This window comes from Ixodes scapularis, unplaced genomic scaffold (assembly GCF_016920785.2).
Source record: "Ixodes scapularis isolate PalLabHiFi unplaced genomic scaffold, ASM1692078v2 PGA_scaffold3__209_contigs__length_174095766, whole genome shotgun sequence".
Classification (NCBI taxonomy): Eukaryota; Metazoa; Arthropoda; class Arachnida; order Ixodida; family Ixodidae; genus Ixodes; species Ixodes scapularis.
This window is the reverse complement of record NW_024609868.1, coordinates 48028198-48051466: the sequence shown is the minus strand read 5'-3', so window position 1 is coordinate 48051466 and position 23269 is coordinate 48028198. Positions and strand designations below refer to the sequence as shown.

The 23269-nt window shown below is 44.2% G+C and overlaps 1 protein-coding gene across 1 annotated transcript; it reads right to left on the bottom strand.

Moving 5' to 3' along the window:
- Positions 1–1772: 1772 nt before the first annotated feature.
- Positions 1773–23065, bottom strand: LOC120841983. The gene is made up of 6 exons (XM_040212976.1): positions 22933–23065; positions 18908–18978; positions 18411–18488; positions 14655–14690; positions 2993–3038; positions 1773–1858 (listed from the first exon to the last, which is right to left on the bottom strand). Exons 1-6 carry the CDS (start codon positions 23063–23065, stop codon positions 1773–1775), a joined length of 450 nt encoding a protein of 149 aa, XP_040068910.1.
- Positions 23066–23269: the final 204 nt, after the last annotated feature.

Here is a 23269-nt window from a genome sequence, read left to right as displayed (position 1 = left end):
TCTGTCTCACTTAATAAACTTCTCATCAGGCTACGCTACTCGTCAGAGGCATGCGCTAACAATAACTCCTTTTCAATCGCACAATAATTGCTTCAAGTACTCTTTTTTTCCGCGAACGGTAACTAATTGGAATAGCCTTTCTGAAAGTGTCGTTATGCAGCCATCATTATCTTTATTTGAATCCCTTCTAAATTAGTTTTGTCCCTCTGAAAAATATTTGTTTGTTTGTTTCTGCGACTTGTTTGCTATTTTGTATGCCTGCATGTCTTGTCAATCAAGTGTATACCCACCTGATAAAATCCCTTTCAGGGGTTGCAGTATCAATAAATAAATAAAAATAAAATAAATAAAAATGACGATCGTTGCGCAAGTGGTCCTAGCCGTCGGTGTTGAGATCACAACAAACAAAGCGGAAGCAACACGACGAAACTAATCAAAAAAAGAAAAGAGTTCCCTTTTTTTCAGCTGCTTGTTACACGTTTGTTTATTTGCTGCGCAGTGTTGGTAGGACCTAAGAACAAAAGAGGGGAAAGGAATCACATAGTACAGCTCACACCGCCCGGTAAATAAGAGTCGCACGTTGCAATCTGGTACGTGCAAGCAGTGCGTGACATGTTTTGCTTTCGCATTTCTTTTCCCAGAGACCCTGGCAGGTTTATGGTTTACTGGCTTGACGAAGCAGTTCAAAAGTACATTCAAGTACTTGTGTACGTACGTGTTTACGCAAGCTTTGCACACCGTGCTTTTGTTTCAAGTGTCAATCAGCGGCCTCAAGTCTGCCTTCAGTTGAATTCATCTCGGTGCAATATATCAATGAAATGAGTGTCAAAGGCAGGGTTGATGTTACCGGCTTGGTGACAAGCTAAGTCGGAGGATGGTGTCATTTTCGCTTGCGAAAATTTCTTGTTCTACAACAAAATGTCTTTCGTGGTGTTTCATGTTTCTGATTGCAGTTGAACTTGACAAGCATGATGACAGAGAGCGCTACCTTTGGGCGGAGTATTGACGTTCGGCGATGCCTAGTTTATTTTTGCGGTAAAAAAAACTGTACATTTTTTTTTGTGACACACTGTATGTGGAGTTGTCATAATCGTCTATTGAGGCGTCAGTGGCGATTTCGAAGCCAGACTTGGATAGCTCTTCCAGTTTAATTTGAATGCTGCAGCAACTTAATTAACTACTCACGTTTGTTCGGTCTTTGGGAAACGGAAGAAGAATATTCCACCAGATCGGGCAAAAACTTGTCTTTGCGGTTGTAGGCAGCACAGGGCATGCCTGCGATCTCCAAGTATGCGCTGGTGTTTGCCCAAAGGCGGCCGGTTGATCAACAAACGATGCGCCATAGTAGATATGCCCGAGTATACAAACAAAATTCGAATAGAAATGTATAACGAGCTTACAATTTTTAATATTTTTAATTAAATCTAAAAGCATATATGAATAATTTTAATTAGAAACTTCATTGAAGTCGAAAATAGGGGGTTATCGCTGACGACAGTGGTAGAAAAGAAAAACGTCAACAAAGTTTCAGGCGGCCCACAGTCCTTAGTACTCAAAATAAATTAATTAATTGAAGCTATGCATGCTTTAAAGTTGTTCAGCAGTAATTGGAGCAACCAAAAAACTCGTGTTTGTAATTTTATTTTTATTCGTTTATAGATTTCGAGAAGAAAACACTCATATCCTTTGCATGCTTAGGGAGCAATGTGAAGGGATTGCTCAGTTTTCATGCAGAGCCGTGTCCTTCTTTTGTTTATCTGATCGACCAATATTCAGCGTGGACCTCGTTCCCGGGAAGGTGCAGTCTTGGGTGGGGGTTGGGTGGTCCATCCGGTTATGTCTGCTGTGCATGCTATACACCTTTCCAAGAAACACTCGACCTCAGGGGCAGCAAACCGTTTTCGAGCCCAGTCACTGGGTTTGAGGCTAGACTCTCACCGGCGTCCCTACTAACCCTAACCGAGTGAACTGTGATTTCGATAGGCGTTGCCTGCGTAGGCGCAGTTTCAAACACTGCTGGCGGCTAAATTCTGGTCTTTTCCCGCTGTATTTTCTGTTTTATGGTGCATGTATTTTCCCGAGGTCACTGAAAAAGCATTGTATCACATAAAAAGAAAGAAAGCAATAAAAGCCTATTAACTATTAACTGGAACGTATACTTCCAGTTTTTTTGTGTGTGTTTTTTTGTTACGATAAGTTTTGATGGCGCCGCGCGATTCGCCGCATGTCAACCGACAAAGCTGTCAGAAGAGAGCCGAAAGGCATGCATTTTTCCCGCTCACAAATACCGTGTTTACCGATGGACAGGACACGGACATACAATTTAAAAAGTGTTCACATTCGAACAATATATTCTACGTACCAGACGATGCAGCGTTATCCAAAACGAATTAGTTTGAGAAAGATCTCGAATAACACAGTCACAGTCGACGACAGTCACATCTTGACGAACGGTAGGAATCCAAGCTGACTTCGTTTCCTTTTTTCCTTTTTTTCTTCCTTCCTTTTTTCACAACAGCACCAAGGCAAAGGAATCAACGCGACTGACCCGTTTCCCATCCAAACCCGGACTACTATTTTTAGAGAGATGACTGAGGATTTTACGCGGATTATCTCTGGGAGGGGGGAGAACAATGTTCGCAAAATCGCGTCGAGGGTCGTTCCAAGTCCTTCACCTCCTTCGTTTCCCGTGCATTTCGAGCAGATAAGCTTGAATGGCAGGCACTTGTCAGCCTTATTTCTCACAATGAAAGATAACACGGAAAGGGTACGCAGCACCCATAAAACAAATTAAGTGGGAACTTTCAAGAGGGCCGAGTTAACGTATGCAAAACCGCAAAAACGTAGGTAGAGAACCGCGCTGAGCGGGTCTTCACAGTCCCAGAGAGTGGCAGAAACTTTCTAGCTGATAGAGGGCGCGAGAGTCGCACCAGCCGCATCAGCATCAGCAACATGGCGGCGGCCTAGGAGCGTTTTTTGCAAAGGTGTATACCAGCATTTTGGGCTTCGTCGTTGTATTTTTTTGTCGATTCCGGTGACTAGAAAATAATTTATTTTTTAGTATGACTACCGTAACATTGTAACTTTACGGATGCGGATTAGCGAATAAAATCATACATACAGTTGTTTTTCTTATTTAACTTTTTCGAAATAACCCCCGAATTTTTTTGAAACAATAATAACGCAGTTTTTACGTACACCTCTTTGTTGTCCCGTTAAAGGGGTACTCCGGCGATTTTTGAGCTACCTTAACTAACTATATTTTCTGACTCCCCGGCCTTTACCCTTTCCAGTACGCTATTTAGTATCGTGAAATTCATAATAGTTACTGCAAAATCGGCAAATGAAAATGATGCAAAAACCAACATTCAAATATACCCGCCCTTTTCAGTGCCGTGACGTCAGTGGAAGGCAAGCTTGCCAGTCGGGCGAGCAGTCTAAAAAATAGAATATGCCAATCATTTGTTCCGTGCTGGAGCACGGGGACTGGAGCGAGCTTCCAAAGCATTCATTTGACACCATGAAACTGCTTCGAATCAGTTGGCAACAAATTCTACAGTCCAAAGAGTGAACCCCTGCACTTCCACTGACGTCACATATGCCAATCATTTGTTCCGTGCTGGAGCGCGGGGACTGGAGCGAGCTTCCAAAGCATTCATTTGACACCATGAAACTGCTTCGAATCAGTTGGCAACAAATTCTACAGACCAAAGAGTGAACCCCTGCACTTCCACTGACGTCACTTTTTCTTTGTTGCCAGTAGGGACTTCGAGCTTGAAAAATACGGTGAGGACCAAAACTGTAAATTCAATAACTTCGTGAAAAAAAATTATTTTGACCTAATAATTGGGATACTATTTTGGCGATGTTGTTCTGCGAGTTTAGCAAAATTTCAAGCAAATTGGGGACCATGAAGAAATCGGCGGAGTACCCCTTTAAGTACGCGGTCAAAAATTATTACCACGTCATTGTTACATTTTTTCATAAATACGAAAATTGGCAAGCAATTTCTAGATTTTTATGGTCACTTCTTGTCATTAGGTACGTATATACTTCCGACAGCTTGTTATGACTGACAGATTTAATCTTCAACTTTCGAATGGATGATTTGTCGAAATTGAGAATAGTAAAGCCTGGAACCAGTGTTGTACACGTTCCCCGAAAAAAGGAACAAAAGCTCGTTCCTCGTTCCTTCTGAATTTCGGAACGCGTTCCCGTTACAAGTTCCATCTGTGAGAAAGGAACTCGTTCCCGTTACAGTTTAAGAAATGGAACGTTTTGTTACATATACGTTAAATTTGTATTTTTCTAATTACTATATTTGGTTAGATCAAGCAAAGTTTTCTTCTTTTTTTTATTTATCCCATCAAATGGGAACACACGAATTTATATGTCGTGATGGAAGGCCACCAGAAGAAGAAAACCAGCGGAATCAAGGTTTTATTTGTTGATATATTCAAGCTTAAAAACCTCATCTTTTAACCAGATTCATGTTTGTGGTGAACGATTCAAAAAAGCCAAATCTACTGTTACCTCACATTGCGCGAGCGTTTTACAACAACCTCACTCGCTTCAGTCTTACGAAGTCACTTGTTCGAACTTAACAGCAGTTGCTCCTCGATGTGGCTGTCCTCAAGACGAACAAGTGAAGGAGAGGGTATGCTTTTGGAAGGTCAGTCCTGAAAACTACAAGTAGTTCTTTGTGAAGGTTGGATTCGTTGTTCAGTTTGAAGGTGGGGGACAAAGGGAGAAGGAATAAAGGTTAATTTTTGTGTATCGTTGAAGTGACCAATGTTCGGAATACAAAAGTGCGTTCGATGTCTGATAACCTGTGATTTTGTTATAACTCTACGTCTCTTTATGAACGTTCAGAAACGGCTGTAGTCGGCCTTAGATTTCTGGGTGTATGAGGATTCGTGGAAGCAAATAACGTAGCTTAGTTTGAAACGCCCCCTTTTGTGTCTTTTCGTGCAACCAAACGTTTTGCTTTTTGCACCGCAGTATCGGGCACTAAAAAAAAAAAGACAAAAACATCGATGTCCACTAACTTTCTAGCAACGGTCTGTTACTAAGTGAGGACCACACAATATGAATCCTAAGAGAAGCAACCAAAACGTGAACGAGTTAAAAACAATATTTTCGTAATGATATAACTTTTATACTTTAAAATTTCCTTCGTAAAAATAGAATCAAAATGACCCCACTAAACAAAAAAAGGAACGCCGTTCCTTTTTTGTTCTAGTAAAAATGTAACGCGTTCCCGTTCCAGTTCCACCGATGTAATATGGAACGGCGGCGCTCCTTCGTTCCTCTTAAAAGGAACGCGTTCCAGGAACGCCGTTCCTTGGAACGCCATTCCGTACAAGTCTGCCTGGAACTACCTCGTGTCTCAAACAGCGGCCAAACTCATCTACCGCAAACATCGGTTGCTTAACCTATCGCGTTCCGATATTGTACAGCGTTGGCCACAGGTGGTGCATTTTTTCTATAAAATTCGCAAAGAGTGAGTTTACCTGAAGAAAAAGAAAAAAAAAGTGAAAGCCGTTTACAACTACCTGTAACGCCGGATTGGAGCGCAGCTCTTGAGGAGGAGGAGGGAAGGGGACTGAGGGGAGGGTAGACCTCTCCTCCTCCTTCTCCACCTCCTCCCCTCATTCTTTAATATGCTCCAGGGGGTCACCTGATCTCGGGGGGAGGGGGGTCACGTGACCTCGGGGGGGGGGGGGTGTCGCATGACTTGGGGGGGGGAGGGGGGGTCACGTGATTTTGGGGGGGGGGGCACGTGATCTCGGGGGGTCGCGTAACTTTGGGGTGACCTGGGGGTGGTCACGTGACCACCCCCGAAGTCAAGTGACCTTGGGGTGACCTGGGGTGTCACGTGACCTCGGGAGTTCACGTGACCTTGGGGTGACCTTGGTTACGCCGACGGCGACGGCGACGCCGCTCAAGCCTGAAACGTGCGCCTAAGAGCTGCGCTCTAAAAAGAAAAAGGCTTAACTTCTATGGAAACGCAGTGGAGTCACTTACTGGTCTTGAAACCATAGGGCGCCTTATGGTTTGAAGACCGGTGGCTTCGCTGCGTTTTCATAGGAGTGAAGTCCGTTTCTTTTTTGTTCTTTTTTCCTCAGTCAAGCTCACTCTTTGCAAATTTTATAGGAAAAAATTGACCAGCTGTGGCCAACGCTGTACAAATTCGTAACGCGATAGGTTAAGAAACCGATTTTTGCGGTCAATTTAAAGAGCCTGGCCGCTATTTGGGTCACGCGGTAGACAAACAACAAAAGGTAGGGGCACGGCGCATGGTGAAATCACTATTTTTTCTCTATTTAAGCATCTCTATTTTTAATATTCTGCAAATAAGACTAATATAAAATCAAACAATAAAGGCAGATGCTGGTGTTATTGAATCTTTTTTTTCTTTTTTTCAAAACACATATTTAAAACGCAGCCTTCGAACCGACTTTTTATCATTATTTGACCTGGTGACCAGTAGTTAGCTGGCCATCTCAAACTATGCCATAAAATCTAGGCGAAGACGAAATAAAAAAAAAAAGAATAAAAACTACACAGTATTTTGCGGTGCTTCTGCGCAGCATAGCATTTCGACGTAGTCTGCAGTCACGGCCGGACTGGATACGCCGTTTCAGTCCGAGAAAAAAAAAGATGAGCACCATTCAATGTGGGGGCGCTGCAAACCAACTATAGGTATACTTCACAGCACACACTCAAAGCGAGCTGCTATATATTGCATCCCGATGTTACTAAAACACCTCAGTCGGGAAACTCACCCTTTAATCCCGGACCACTCGTGTCCCCCCAAAACCAAACGAAATAGGATAACAGCGCCGCTCTTTAGTGACGAATCAAAACATGAAAGTTGATTTATCGTGGCCTCCGCGATCTGCTGCCGGCGGCGCGCCGTTGCACCGGCCGTCCCATTCGGCGCGGAAGCAAGGGGAGCGGTGTAATTTTGCTAACTCCGTCACCCGTCGCGAGGCGGCGCCGTTAGCCTAAGGTTAAAGCGAGGCTCATCTGGCCGACACTGCCTGCGATTTCACGTGTTCGTCAGTCTTCGTTGTCGAGTTTTCACTGCAGAAAAACCTTGAGTATGTGGTCGATGTATCTTCACTCGTTCCTGCAAGCAGTACAAAGTTAAGGTACGTACGTTGTTTAAAAGACATGTTTGTTTTGCATGCAGCCGGAGTGGTTAAATGAAAGTCGAATGATCCTTTTGCAGTTCGTGCAGATTGAATGCCTGTGTGCTGAATGCTTTTGCCACTTTTACGGCCTTTTCGCGAGCTATCACGGCGCTTAGGTTTACCTTTTTATGCCTTACAGGCTGTTTCGAAACAGTGTTGTACGGAACGGCGTTCCTGGAACGCGTTCCTTTTCGGAGGAACGAAGGAACGCCGCCGTTCCATTTTGCATCGGTGGAACTGGAACGGGAACTCGTTACTTTTTTACTGGAACGGAAGGAGGAACGGCGTTCCTTTTGCTTTGCCCAGTGGGGTAATTTTATTTTACTTCTAAAAGGGCAATTCTAAAAAAAGTATAAAAATAATATACTTACGCACAGCAGGATCTCGTTAAATGTTTTGTTAATTAGGGTTTATTTTTTGCGGTCCTCGCTTGATAACAGTAGGGCGCAGGAGGGATAGTGTACATTGATTCTCTTTTCAGTGCCCGAGAGTGCGGTACAGAAATCAAAACATTTAGTCGAAGGAAAAGGCAGAAAAGGGATGTCTCAAACTCAGCTACTTTCTTTGCTTCCATGAATCATCATACACCCAGAAATCTAAGACCGACTACAACCATCACTGAACTTCTAAAAATAAAAAAAATTAGTTACACTAAAAGAGCAGATTACCAAAAAACAAATGCTGCCTTGCATCCCAAACATTGGTCAGAGCACAAAAATTAACCTTCATTCCCTCTCCTCTTCTCCCACCTTCAAACTGAACAACAAATCCCACCTTCACGAAAAAGGACTGGTAGTTTTCAAGACTGACCTTCCAAGAGCCCTACATTCTTTTCCACTTGCTTGTCTTACGGACAGCAATATCGAGAAGAAAGTGTTGTCCAGTTCGAACACAGGACTTTGTTAGATTGAAACGTGCAAGGTTGTTGTAAAACGCTTGAGCAATGTAGGGTAACGGTACATTTGGCTTGTCTGCATAGCCCATCACAATCATGAATAACATGAATAAGGCAAAATAAGGAACATTAATAAGGCAGAACGCTGAGATTTTTTAAAGGTTAATATAACAACGAATGAAACCTTGCTTCTGCTTGTTGTCCTTCCTCTTTATGTCCTTCCATCACGGCACTCAAATTCGTGTGCTGCCATTTGATGAGATCCATAAAAAAAATAAACTTTGTTTCATCTAGCTAAATATGATAATTAACTAAATACAAATGTAACGTATATGTAACGATACGTTCCATTTTTTTAACTGTAACGGGAACGAGTTCCTTTCCCACAGATGGAACTTGTAACGGGAACGCGTTCCAAAAATCAAAAGGAACGAGGAACGAGCTTCCGTTCCCCTTTTTGAGGAACGTGAACAACACTGTTTCGAAATACTTGGCTGCAGTAAACTAACTAGGTTATTTTGTGTGTGTGTGTGAGCGCGCGTGTTGTTTCAAGGCGTGTGTGCTTGCGTGTGGGTTCGCGTGCGCACGCGTGCACGTACGGTGTGTGAATGCGTGGGGGTTCCCTGGTTTGCTCGCTCGCTCGCTCGCGTGCGTGCGTGCGTGCGTGCGTAGGTTCGCGCTGCGGGCGTATGTGGGTGGGTTCGCGGCCCGTGTTCATGTGTGTGCGTGCGTATGTGGGCTGGTTCGAGGCGGGTGTTCATGTTTGTTTGTGTGTGTGTGTGTGTGTGTGTAGGTTCGCACGTGCGCGCGCTTGCATGTGTGTGTGTGCGTGCGCGCGTGGGTGTGATACAGAGAGAGAGAGAGAGCAGCGTAACACCGATAAGCGCTCGAGTGTTGTTTATAGGCAGGCGATTGCAGTAGTCTAAGCTCTAGGGTAGTCTTCCAAGTGTACGAAGCGACAATTTTTTCTTGAGTCTTGGTTTACTATGATGTATATGTTCCAGGTGTGTTTAGTGGGCTTATGTAGCCTCTGAAATATCGCCGCCTCAAATTTTGCTGTAAGTGAAAATTATATGGTTTTCTGGCGTGCGTTTCACACCGCTGTCCGCTCTGCTTCTGTATTTTTTTCAGAAGAATGTATTGCAGCGTGCCTTTCTGCAAGTCGGACAGGAAAAGAAAGCTTGGAATAAGTTTTCATGAATTTCCTGCGAACGATGACCGTCGCCAAGCGTGGCTGAAGGCGATATCAAGAAAAGATTTTGTCCCAAATGACAAATCATCGAGCAGTGTCGTCTGCAGCCTTCATTTTGCGGATTCGGACTACACTCTAGGGTCCACCAAGCTTCGCCGCCTCAAACGGGATGCTGTTCCGAGCATATTTTCAGGATACCCAACCTACATGCACCCACAAAAGCCACAAAAAAGGCGTAAATTGGAGCGAGTGCTACAGGACTCCTTCACAGAAAGAAAAGGCATCAAGTTTATCAAGTTGCCATGCCAAAGTGACTGGTTCAGCCTGTGACAGTGCAACCAGCACAGGCCAGTCAAATTCTGATTGCTGGTTGCCATCAGTCCCTGAAGTAAACACAGAGGCAAGTTTTCAAGGTATAGGCCCCAAGGAGGATCAGGTGGCTACAGGTACGAAAACAAGTGCACAAGATGCAGTAGGTGACCTGCAGCGGCCTACTAACTCAGTTGAATGTGCAGCACAAACTTGTGATGACCTCCTTCCACACAAGCAGTCAGATGCAAGGGCAATCAACAGAATGAGAGTGCAGTTGTTTAGAAAAGCAGATACTGTAAGGAGGAGACTGCAGCGTTGCGCCGGCGTGTAAAACGTTGCGCCGTTTCATTTCCGCGGAATCATGTGCTTGTTAGTTTTTTCAAATCATATACATATATGCCTGTTTTCCTGTTCCCTTTTCCATAACCAAGTTGAAGTCTAGTGTGTGTTTCGTCTTTTCTTTCTTCGTCCTGTGTTAAAGTTCGCTAGAAGGATGGGTTCACTGGTCACAATTATTCCGGAGCCATCTACTACGGCGCGCCTCATCGCATCTGTAGCGTCGACGCGTTAAACCTCATAATAATAAAAAAAAAAAATTGACCCAGTTCCAGCCTGCAACTTCAACCTTAAAGCATTGCAGGAAGTTTGTCCTATTCAACACTGGATCGGAACAACGGTTTGTAAGAGACCTGTGCGCTGTGAAAGCCTACACTTCACTTACTTTTCTTTTAGAATGAATGCACACAAAAAAATTAATATCGTTAGTACAAAAAAAAAAAAAAAAAAATCAAGGCGCACTGTGCTGCTTGTTCACATAAAAACTACTTTCACATACTAAAATAACAAATACAGGTTTTGTATGTAGTAACGCTGCATGAACGCAAAAATGAAAATACTGCTGTGCAATAAATTCACTTACGCTGCACAACAGGCCCAGTCCACGAAAAAAATTTAATCGGCTAACAATTAATGGCACCTGTAACTACTATGATCAACTACATTGATGAGCGGTAGTAATTTTCCATTAAACGTCTCACACAGGCTGCAACGGCCGAGTTTTCGTCCTCTACGCCCGCCCGCGACAGGGAAAGCGACCTTAGGCTACGCGCGCCGCGGTGCGGCGAAAGACGCGGCCACGCCCCCTTTTCAACTTACACTCTCTCCGGCCGATTGGGACGGCCGGAGCAACGGCGCGCCGCCGGCAGCAGATCGCGGAGGCCACGGATTTATATAGCTACTACGAGATAGCACTCCCAGATGGCACCACAGGCCCTCGCGTGACTCCACCTGAACCGATACGTGCAGCGATGCAGTTCCCGGATTGTCGCTGCCTGTAACCACCGTTCACTATTGTGGTAGGCTGGATCGAGTCGAGGCTTGTCTTTCCGCAGGTCGAGTGGCACCACTGGCAGCCATCACTTGACACCAAGCGATGGCTGCCGGTGGTGCCACTCCTGACCACAAAACATTTATTTATAAGAACTGTAAGGGCTGTCACTCTGATCCATTATAATGCAAGGGAAAGGGGAAAACGAGGGAAAAGTGAAGCTTCCCCTGTTTCTAAGCGATTGTCGGCACAGAACCTTTCTGGCTGCTTTTCGAGAATCCTGTCAAATAGCTTGTGCACAAACATTAAAACTGACAGCCCTCACAGTTTTCATAAATAAATGTTTTGTGGCTAAACATAAGAGTGACTCCGCTGGCCGAAAAATGTAGTGCAACCCAATGAGACAGGAGTTAGCTAGAGTTACCGCGGAGTTGGCGGCGGTTTCGATGAGTTGGGTTTAGAAGACGACAAGCTTGAAGGCTTTGCTTCGCGTTCGCTTTCACCTGGAAAATCGCTGTCAATATAGAATTTTTCCTAAAATTCATCAACTTCTGAGCTTCCGCGAGGACAGTGTTATTTACGGCAAGTTACTTTGTGTACTCCACTACGAGAGCAAGCTTGCCTGCTCAGCCGTGGATGCTTTGGCACGTTTGATATTTTAATGGGCGTTCGAACGCTTGACAGATACTGATTCGATCTCCAAACGCTCGATATAATAATTGCACGAGGCCGACCCATGTGGGCTGCCCCACTGGTTCAGCCCACATAGGTTGCCCTCGTGGTACCCACGGGGGGGGGGGGGGGGGGGAGGGCTACTTGGGCAGCCTGCCTAGGCTTCTGTCGAGGGACCTAGCACAAGGTTGGCTCTAAAAGGGGGGCCGACGTGGGTCCCACTTGGGCAGCCCACGTGGGTCCCACGTCGGTTTTGCAAGTGGGGCCCAAATGGGGCCCGCTTGGGTAGTTCACCTGAGCCACACCGGGGGACCCACAAGGGACTTACTTGGGCAGCCCACATGGGCTCTCCTCGTGGGGTCGGCAGGGGACCTAGGTGGGCAGCCCGCATGAGCACCGCTCGTGGGGGCCATAGTGGGCCTTCGTGGGCAGACCAGGTGAGGCCGCCCCGGGAATCTCATTTCGTTCGGGGGTTATTTCATATTTTCGTTTCGGTCTAGGGTACTGCAGCGCATACACAGTTGAGCATGCCTTACATTCCCCGTAGGCCTACTGGAAATATTACCATTTTGATAAAGCAATAGACTCGTTGCTCTGGGGCAGGTGGCGCGAGCGCGTCCTCAAGACGCGACGCTGTTATGCTCACTGCACCATCTCCGTGGCGCTGTAACGTTCGATTTTGCACATGCCATGTTCGAATACAAGCATATCTCGGCTTCTGTAAACGCGCAATAACAAAACGTAAAACAAAAATGCAGCTTGGGTCCACGGCGTCTTATTAAATGTTTCTTTATCTTTGATATTTGTATTGCTTTCTTTCATAGCTTCTGCGAGCACGCGTGTTTCACTCCACGAGGTAGATAGAGGCTTCACTTTACGTGATAGCGAAGCCGAAGCTTGCAAAGGCACGTCCTAGGCTCTAGCACGTCCCACTGAACGATGCTCGCATGCACTGCATGAGCGCGCGCGCTTGACTGACACACTGAAAGCTTGGAGCTCGCCCTTGTAGCCTCTGCAACGATGGCACGTATAATGGAGCGGAGTTCAGAAAAACAGTAGTAAGGAAAGGTCATGACGAACGTTCGAAACGCGAGCCAAAATATTCTATCTCCTCGTCTGGAATGCTGCTCAAAACTTGAGGGCAACGGGCCTCTGAAAGGTCTTGAATAAGGCCACAAATAATTCGGCATTTCAAGTGTAGGAACTAGAACAAAACAAAACAAATGCTGTGCACGTTTCCATGTAAACGCCTGTTGGACAGTTAATCGGGGTATGTAGCCAGCTAGAGCCGTCTACAAACACCGAATTTTAGAAGAGATACGACATTCTGACGAGCGTGTTTTGAATTCACCCGTCAAATTCAATACTCAACGTAAAAAATTGCACCCCACGTAAAACGGCCTTCTCAACATTCACACCACTGAGTTGTCAGTTAGTAATAAAGTTTAGAAGCCTAAAATAACTCGCCCATGCTTAGAATTACAATCCTTGGTGATTCGGTATCAAAATTAAGCCGATCTCCTGTGTTGAATTTTCAGAACGTGGAGTAGATATTCTCAATATTAGCGGAAAGGGATTTTTTGGGTAGTCCAAGTTGGGCATGTCCACGCTTTGCCGCCTTGGAGCCCACACCTTTGCTAACTTGGCCCCCGCAGAGAAGGGACCCACTGTGGTTTTATTTAGGCAGCCTCAGTCGGGCATGCCCACGCTTTGCCACTGTAGAGCCCGCACTATCGCTAACATGGCCAACGCACAGCCGAGTTGGAAGCCACAAGGGTTTTACTTAGGCAGCCCAAGCTGGGGCATGCATGCCCACGCTTTGACACCTTGGAGCCCGCATCACTACCAAAATGGCCCACGCAGAGCCCAGGTAGGACGCACGGGGGTTTTACATGGACAGCCCAAGTCGGGCCCGCCCATGCTTAGCCGCCGTTCAGCCCATATAATTGCCTTTAGCCCCCGTACAGCTGAGGTGGGTCCCACGGGGATTTTATATTCTGGCAGCCTAAGTAGGGCATGCCCACGCTTTACCACCATGAAGCCCCCATCCTCGTGAACCTGGCTTCTGGAAAGCTGAGGTGTGACCCACGGGGATTTTACATGGTCGGTCCTACTCGGGCACGCCCAGGCATAGCCACCGTTGAGCCCAGATCATTGCCTTTGGCCCCCGTAGAGCCAAGGTGGGTCCCACGGGAGTTTTATAATGGCAGCCCAAATTGGGCATGCCTACGCTTCGCCGCCATAAAGTCCCCATCTCCGTAAACTTGACCCCCGCAGAGCCGAGGTGGGGCCCACAGGGGTTTTACATGGGCAGCCCAAGTTGGGCCCGCCCATGCTTAGCCGCCGTTTAGCCCACATCATTACCTTTAGCCCCCGTACAGCCGAGGTGGGTCCCACGGAAGTTTCATATTGGCTGCCCAATTTGGGCGTGCCCACCCTTTGCATCCATGGAGCCCCATCTTCGTAAACTTGGTCCCCGCTGAGCCTAGGTGGAACCCATGGGGGTCTCACATGGGCAGGACAATTCGGGCACACCCACGCTTAGCCCACATCATTGTCTCTGGCAGCCCGTAAAGTTGAGGTGGGACCCACGGGGGTCTTACATGGCAGCCCAAGTGGGGCATGCCCGCGTTTTGCCACCATGAAGCCTACTTCATCGCAACTTGGCCCTCCCACGGCCGAGGTGGGACCCCCGGGGGTATTGCATGGTCAGCCCAAGTTGGGCATGTCCATGCTGTGCCCAAATTTACCCTCGCATATTCGAGGGGGGATACACCGTGGCACTGCCTGGGCACCCATATTGGGCATGTCAACGCTTCGCCAACGTGGGACCGACGTGGATTTTGTAGGGGCTACTGGAGTCCCCATTGCCCACGTGGCCCCACGTTGGTCCCACCTCTTGTGATACTTGGTAACGTTCAAATTCTAGCAATGACGTTGTAAAGTCATATGAATATGGCAGCCTAATGTAGTTTGCTGCGCTTATATTTTGCTTAGATTATCACAACGAGTTGTAAATTTATCTCCAGTGCTGCGGGAGTTGCGATGTAAGCTTACCCCATAGTTGATGAAGCTGCTAGGCATTATTGATTTCTGTGCAGGAACAATAAAAATGTAAATTAGAAGGAAGTTAGAGGATGACCACGCATAAAACAACTGCTAGTAATTTTGTCAGGATACGTCAGCAAGCTCTACACTCTAAGAGAAAAAGGAGGAGAAAGGTAGCAACAGCGACTGTTCCCCCTTCTTGCGGACAAGTTGCCCAGAGAAGGGAGGAACGGCAGTTCAGATGAAAGGAGGACAGCGAGTTCCTGCGTGTTCACTTGGCGCAGGGGTAAAACATCGCGCTACTGACCAAGTGGTCAAAGGTTCGATCCCCAGGGGAGCAGGATTTTTTTTCGTAAAAGTTTTTTATTTTATTTTTATTTTTATTTACCAAACCACACATAAACAAACCCAGACCAATGAAAGGAAAATTAAAGTCCTTATTATTCACCGAGACGTTTTCCTCCTCCAGGCAGACCGGAGAAAGCTTTCGGCCTCCCGACTCTTCTTTCGGTTTAGTTTTTTGAGCACATCGCGCACGATGTTTAATAACTTGATGTTGAGTTGAATGAGCTTCAGCGGCAGCGAAGGCCGCCTGTAATTCCGTCTTCTAGTCCAAATGTGCAGAACATTTCGGTTGCATTGACGTTTTTACCACAAATTTTATCGAACGAGCTAACGAAGCCGCTAGAAACGGCGAAGTTCCAGAGCAGTGCCAGCAGCGCTACATACATTGGGTTAGACGGCCGTCTCCGATATGCGGGACTCCCGCAGAACTACAGTAACGAAACCACGAGGAACTGTGTCGACGTTTTCGACATTATGGAAATCGCGGGAACGTTCTGCGTCCAAGGCAGGCAGGTTTTCCTGCCGGCTGCCTGGGTGCCTTCCGTGCTGAGTTCGGTTCTGTTGTCCCGTGCCGAGTGCCAACCGGCGTTCAACGTGATTCTGTATTTCTGCGTGTCAGCAACATCGTCAACGTGATTCTGTATTCTGCGTGTCAGCGACATCGTGATGGCAGTGTTGTGGGTTGTGAACAGAAGACTGGAATTATCGCCAATGTGACCGTGTGTTCGCGTGTTAGTGGTGTAACAACAAGATGAGATGACGTAAACTGTCGGGCCGTGATCGGAGGGGGCGGGGTGTCGCAGGATGACATTCCGCTTTACATTAAAGAATTTAAAACCACTTGAGGGATTAGGTGCAGTCGATCGACGTGTGAATAGTCATGTTGAAACGCTGGTCTGAACGGTAAGCTCCTATCGTACAGTGGCCATTGTGACTGTCGGTCCCCGAGAGCGATTGCGCTCTGGGGAAAAGACTGAACAGTACGAAAGTATGACGGAAAGTACGTATATTTACAATGGAAGTTTAGCATAAAAAAACAGGTACAATAAAAAAAAACGCTATTTTTTTATTTTACTGTTTAAATATATTACGGTTCCTGTAGAAACTGCCCTCCAAGTGGCGCGCTGGGATGAGCGCTAGAAGTTTTCGAGCTCGCAACGGCGTAGCTCCGTACACTTAGCAGTTGCCGGAAGTCGCGGCTTTGACTGCATTCAAGTTGATCGAAAAGCGATTTCTCTGCCCGTGAAGCATCACTTCTAGCTGAGTGAATATCCGCTCTTCAAAGATTAATTCAAGACGGCAATTGCAGCCGTGCGTGAACAGCACAAATAAAAAAAAATAAAAAACACTACAATATAAATACTGGCTACGAAGGGCCGTGCGGGAAAACAAACTCATGGCTTGGAACCACATTGGGGCGGCTCGATTTATTGGCTTTCAAATAATTGCGGCATGATCGAGCGTTTTCTTTTTAATAAGAGATTCATCCCCTGAGCCATTAAAAATAGTCTCAGATGTATAACATTGCTGGAAAAAAATGAACATGTTCGGAATATGTTTTATTGCTTAGGGAGTCACCGAAAAATTCCGTACGTTCAAAACGACCAGTATAAAAGACGGAAACGCAAGGCTCGGGACTAGTGATCGGGGTAGTGTGCTGTTGTATTGATGTTTGTATTTGCGATGCCTGTGTATGCGCTCAATATATGTTCACCTGACGCTTGTAGTGTGCGTAACGTGTCTACATATGTTAGAGATTCCCGAAGTAAAGGAAACGCAATTGACCCTTTCCGGAATTCAGTGCCATCTGGTGACTCAAATGGCAGTTTTTGTTTTACTATACTAATGGCGGCAATGAACCTGTGGTCTGCAGTATTTAATGGGGCACCGTCACTCAAAGGTCAACGGTAAACGAGAATGTGCACTTCACTACAATTATTTTTCAATCTCTTTTAGTGTCGATGGCGAAACAAATGCAGGCAGTCGGAACGAAGCGCCAACCCACACAGATGTCTTGATAGAGTTCTATACATCATGGGGCTTTGAAGCCGAGTGTGGGCTACTAACACATTGACTGCGACCAAGTTAGAAATGAACGCTTACGCAGCTCTTGCGTCCAATTCCTGCTTCACGCCGCGCTAACATCTAGAATGTATAGGTCTCGAATCATCTCCTTAGGAGCATCTTCAACTTCTTCCTTCATCAGTATAGAGAAGGCCGCCATTAGTATAGCACATATGCCGTTTTCAGATGATGATGATAGTGATCAAAGTGGCCAGACTGAATTCCGGAAAGGGTCTATTGTGGCGTAAGAAAATAAAATAAATGTTCTTTTGTAAAACATCAATTGGGCGGTACCTAGCGCCACCTAGCCTAGCTACTTGCGATTACTCTGCTTGACCCTGCCATCTGGTGGCAAGCGATTTAACATACTTTTACGCTACGCGGCTACGCCATTATTCGTGTTACCGTGCTGAGGTAAGCCAAGAGGTTGCTTCGGATTTACTTTTTTTTTTTAGAGCGGCTTTTGGTTTTGCGGGCGAATGATTTTCACTCCTCCGTGATGTGCGGTTGACGCAACGGTTGAAGAAGGAATTGTGGCTCGAGGAATAGCAAAGGTAAGACATAAAGTGCGCGAACTGGGTGCTGGTTGTCTCCGTTGAACACCGCAGTGCTGACGCTGAGAAGACTGAGTGACTGCATGCTTTCGAAACTCAAGTTTTTTTACCTGCAGGGGTAAAGAAACGTCGAAAATAAAGACAGTTCGCGGAAAGCTCGTGTTACGTTTTTATTTGCTGCTCCTCTCGCTTCGTACAATAGACTTAGTGTTCTCGTTAAGCCTTATCGAGCTCGATTTGCTCGATTCGTGGCCGCCATAATGAGATGCAATCAACGGAGGAACTTTTGCTCCCCTGCTTATGGGACGAAAGTTTCTCCCTTTCTGAAGGAACATATGTGTCAAGAGCGTTCCTCCCTTTAGGGAGGACTATACTGACCCTTTTTTCTAAGAGTGTATACTTGCTGTGATAACGAGAATAATTGTTGGTCGTAAAAGTTTGCTTATCGGCCTATCAATCAGCGCAAAATGTGCTTTAAAAAAAAAGCCTCACAATTGTAACCCAGCCTCACTTCATCCAATCTGTACGCTTGTTTGAATAAAACATCTAATAGAACCGTTTCAACGTAAAACACATAAGTTTTTGCGTTTTCCAAAACTCAGTCAATATTTGCGGACACAACTAATTTTTTTGGTTTCCAGAGATTAAGCTTTCCATAGAGAAGAAAATTATGTTTGTTACGGTAATTACACAGTCGTGGCATGTAGTTTTCAACGTCTAGCTCAAACATCAGGAGATTGTACATCACTTGTTATGTGGTCCATTCTCGTTTACATTACATCTACAAAAGAAGTTAACTTACAAGGTCGCACATTTCGCTTACGAGCTCGGTTATTGTTAAACAATTATCATCCATATAGTTTGTCCATTTTTCTTTTACCTGCACAAGGAAAAAGCACATATATCGCATAAGGCGGCCGAAAGCTAATATATACTAGTTATTGTAAAATTCACCAACACTACGCGGCTGCGCTCTTGGTAATACTCGGTTTGTTCGTAGAATTAGCGGTGGACATCTTGAATATAGGTCCAGTATATGTGCTTCTAGACAAGACATACGATATAAATGTCTCTTAGGTATGTCTATTGATAAGCATGCAAAGAAACGCCATGTCAACAATAGCAAGGTAACTAAAGCCCACACAAGAAAGCAGTTAGGAAAGATAAACGTATTGCGTCGTTTTCTATGGAGGTTTCCGGCTTTTTTTTTTTCTACATAAAAATGCGCATTATATGCAATTTTCTTCATTGTATGCATTTAGCTTACCGAGGAGCTCCAAACTCGCTAAATGTACTTACAGGCGCCGATACGTTTTTCAGTACGCATTCCATAATTTCTTCCGTTTTGTTAGGATTTCTATACCAAGCACCTGTTCGGGGAGACAATACGATCCATGGCAAATTGTGTTATGAATACCATAATAACGGAACAGCTCTATTACAGGACTGAACATTTCATAACCATCACGTCCCCAGCGCTATTATGCCACTGGTAATATCACAGGTAACCCGTTACTTTTAAAGAGCCCAACATTACCAGCAAAGCGTAAAGAAGTGCCCAATCTAAAATTAGCTCGAGATAAATTTCTTAGCTTGAAAAACTCATTGGATATCACAGGATGAAGAGTATAGTGCCCTTATAAACTAAGATAATTTCGTCAAATTATAATAATAATAATAATAAGGACTTTATTTCCATCGAACGTTGATGGTGGCGATCAAGGAAAAAAGCTGTATGGCACAGCTTGACAAGTCCTTGACCGCCTACAAGGCACAGTAGCAGCAACTCAAAAAAACAAACAAAGAACATTAACAAATTTTGATTACCATAATTTAACAAAGCGTGTTTCAGACTATATATTTTATCATCGACTATAACAGAAAAGTGGCCTATTTGCAGACAGAAGTTATAAGACCCTAAAAGTTTGGTTCATACTCAGATTCATTTGTGGAGAAAATTAGGCTAATTTCTTTCAGGGACAATGTACCTTCATCTTCAAGTAAGTTAAGTATTTTGGGATAGTATGTTTGAGTGTTTGTATGCCATAGTTCGTTCTTGCAGTGACCACCTCCGAACATTCTGCACGACGGGTAGAATACGCGTGAATATTTTCAGAGAGCTGTCCAAGGTTTATCAAAAAGTTTGTACCCCTAATTCTTTCTAGTCTTAGACTAGTGACAAGTCTGTAGCTAAAGAGAGCGTGTATATTGATAACGCGAAACTTTTTAAATAAACTAGCTGTGTGGATGTCAAATGGAACATCTTCTATAGCCCTTAACGCTTTTTTTTGTAACAAGTGTATTTTTTCTAGATTCATCGACGTTGTTGTACCCCAGACTAAATTACAATAATTTAGGTGGGAATAAAATAACGAATTAAATATTAATAATTTTACCCTTACTGGTAACATGTACCGGTGGCGGTTTATAACGCCTACTACTTGAGACAGCTTAGAAATAAGGTAGTTAAGATGACTATCCCATGACATAGTCTCGGTAAAAATGACACCTAAGAGCTTGAAAGATTTTACAACCTCTATTTTGGATGAGTTCAAAATGATATCTTTTGTAATTGTGACTACCTTATGTTTTGGGCGAAAAATCACTGCTTTTGTTTTATCGACGTTAACTTGTAGGGAATTAGTACGACTCCAAATTGCTAATGCAGATAACGCCTGATTTGCCATGTCAAATAACATATCGACATTTTCAGCTGAAAAAAGCAAACTAGTGTCGTCGGCATAGTTAATAAATGTTGCATCAGAGTTAATATTTACAATATCATTAACGTAAATTTTGAAAAGAAAAGGACCTAATATACTTCCTTGGGGGACACCAGTAAAAATACACTTCGAATTTGACGAATATCCATCAATATAAACTAGTTGCATTCGATGCTCTAGATACAACTTCACTAAGTGCAAAGAGCCCTCGAATCCCATATGTATCCAATTTTGCTAGTAAAATCTCATGATTTAGACAATCAAAAGCCTTTGTGAAATATATTAATATAACAAGAACAACTTTTTTTTTCGTCAAGATTGTGCACGATGAATTCATTCTGGACGAGGAGTGCAGCCTCGGTAGATTTATGCTTTATAAAACCAAACTGCAAAGCAGTTATCAAATTATGCTTAGTTAAAAAATTAGTTAGCGTGTGTAAAGTACCTTTCCAAGGGCTTCATAAAAAACTGGCAATATGGAAATTGGTCTGTAATTACCATATCATTTACACTCCCCTTTTTGTGTAGTACTGACACTTTGGCTATTTGCATTCGTTTAGGAAAAACACCAGTAACCAAAGAAAGATTAAATATACGCGTTAGCACTGCGGCTACTAAATGAACTACATACTCAGTAGGCCTTATTTGTAAACCATCCACGTCACAAGCTCCGCTATTTTTAAGTTGTAAGATCACATTAATAACCTCAGGGTCTACAACCGGTTCTAAAAAAATCGAGCTGCTGTTTCTATCATCGTCAAAAACACAAGACTTTACAGTATCAATCCCGCACAAAATGCTCGTTAAAAGCGTTCGCTAAAGAACATCCGGTTAGTTCTACACCGTTACACACTATTTTATTAATTGAAATAGATGAACGGTTTCGATTTAAAAGAGAGTTTACCTCCTTCCACGTGACGTCCGTACGTCCCTCTGCTGCTTTGAACACCTTGAAATGGTAGTGTTCTTTAGCACGCTTTTATTATTTTGTTAAGACGTTGCGTTACATTTTAAATATTTTGAGGTCTTTCTCGTCTCTCGATTTAGCAAACCGGCTGTACAAAACAGTTTTGGTGTGAATCTTGGATAATAAATCTGGCGTTGTCCAAGGTTTTCTTACGCGTTTGGTTGTTTTAATTTATTTGAAGGGGAAGTATATTTTGTATAGATCCACAAATAAATCTATGAAAGCGTTGTAAGTCCAATCGGCTGTATCCTCACTTAATACACCGGTTCAGTTTGTATTTGCAACAGCAATATTAAAACTATCAAGTTTATGTATAGTTATTTTCTGAAGGAGTGTTCGTTGTTTTTTGTTAACCTTGTTTTGAATACTCTGAACCGATATAAATATCGGAAGGTGGTCGTTCAGATGAGAACCGATGACACCAGCCTTTAAGCAATCGTTGAATACATTATTTCAACCGCTTTGTTATTACATTACTATCTTCGAATATTCAACAGCTGCCGGCTCCTACTAACTTAAATATTTTAAATTGGTTTAAATAAAGTATAGTTAAATATAAAATCGGGCTTCTGAATATTCGCATCCAAGATTCACTTGTTGCAATAGCCAATGACAATTTGAGGACTGCAGGACGTGGCCTATTATGTGAAACGCTTCTTGCTTTGTGATTTGTTCTACATTCTTACAGTCTAGTACTGCAATCGTATTGGTCGCTAGGCGATAGTAAGAGGCTTAAAACTCAACGTGGTCTTCGCCTTTTTCTTTTTTTTTTCTTTTTTTTTTTTGTGCTGTCGGAGGTTGTAGTTGGCGGATATTTTTTTCTTTTTTATTTAAAGAGGTAAGACAACTCAACCTTTTCCTTGAATAACTGACTTCGATGGGGAATGACCATTTTATACTCATGTTACACATAGTGAATTTGCCACCCACTGTGCCGAGCCAGGTACACAAACCCTTGAGGCTTACACCGGTTCATCATTCTACTTTTTGAAAATGTATGTATTGGAAATAAAACTATCCTATTCTATTTTGTTCTATTATATAACCTAAGCCGATCACTATTCAAGTGGATTGCAGCGCAGTTTGTCTTTAGAAAAAGTAACCCCACGCTTCAAAGAAGATTTTTCAGAAACGAAAGGTGCAGCTCTTCGCCTTATTAAGCCATTTCAGGATGTAGGTGCCTGATTATTTTTTTTTCATATGTGTTTTTTTTTGTAACAAATACCGCTGCATACACAAAACAAAACAAAAAAAATTCGAAACATCTTTTAAAGAGATATAATATTACGGCGTGCAAGTTGGTCTGCTCTGGTCCTTGCGCACCTCGTGCGTTTATTTGCCCCCGAAACGCGCCTGGCCCGCGTGCGTTTCTTTCCCCTCGACTTCAGCCAATGACAGCGTGCGCTTGGCTGCCTCGTCATCGCGCGTTCACGCGTTCTCTATGTTGCCCTTTCATTGGCGTGCCCTCCTTAGCGTTTTGGTGCGCCAAAGACGTATTTTGAAACACTTGCTCGCCGTGGTACGGCGAGCAAGGGCGTTCGGATACTACCAATGCCGATTCCAAGTGTTTAGCATAACCATCGCGCGTTTTGTTTTATGAATATCGTTAAAATCTCGTGCCAAGTCTCACTTACCGCATATACCGGGGTCCCTTCCCAAAACTGTTTGATAAAGGTACTCGTCATTTGCCACTACCAATGCGTACGAGGACAACTGCATGCCTACGAACGCTGTTCCCAGCAACATGCGGATCAAGGCAGCTTCCATGGCATTCAACTTTCTTGTTCCCGGAATGCGGAGCAGGAAGTGTTGTAAGCAACTAACGTGTTCTGTGTTTTATTTCAATATGTATACGGGGGCGTAGTCACATATGTTGAATAGTTCGCGGAAGAAAACGTTTGTTCCAACTTCAATGACCCCTGTAGTTTTTCTTTCCGGTATATATTAAAAGGGTCATGAAACGTTTTTCCA

Coding starts and splice junctions, on each gene's coding strand:
- LOC120841983 (XM_040212976.1), bottom strand. CDS start 23,065: ATGGAAGCTGCCTTGATCCGCATGTTGCTGGGAACAGCGTTCGTAGGC. Junction 18,979..22,932: donor AAGGGACCCCGGTATATGCG/GTAAGTGAGACT, acceptor CTCCCCGAACAG/GTGCTTGGTATAGAAATCCT. Junction 14,691..18,410: donor TAAGCGAAATGTGCGACCTT/GTAAGTTAACTT, acceptor GTTCCTGCACAG/AAATCAATAATGCCTAGCAG.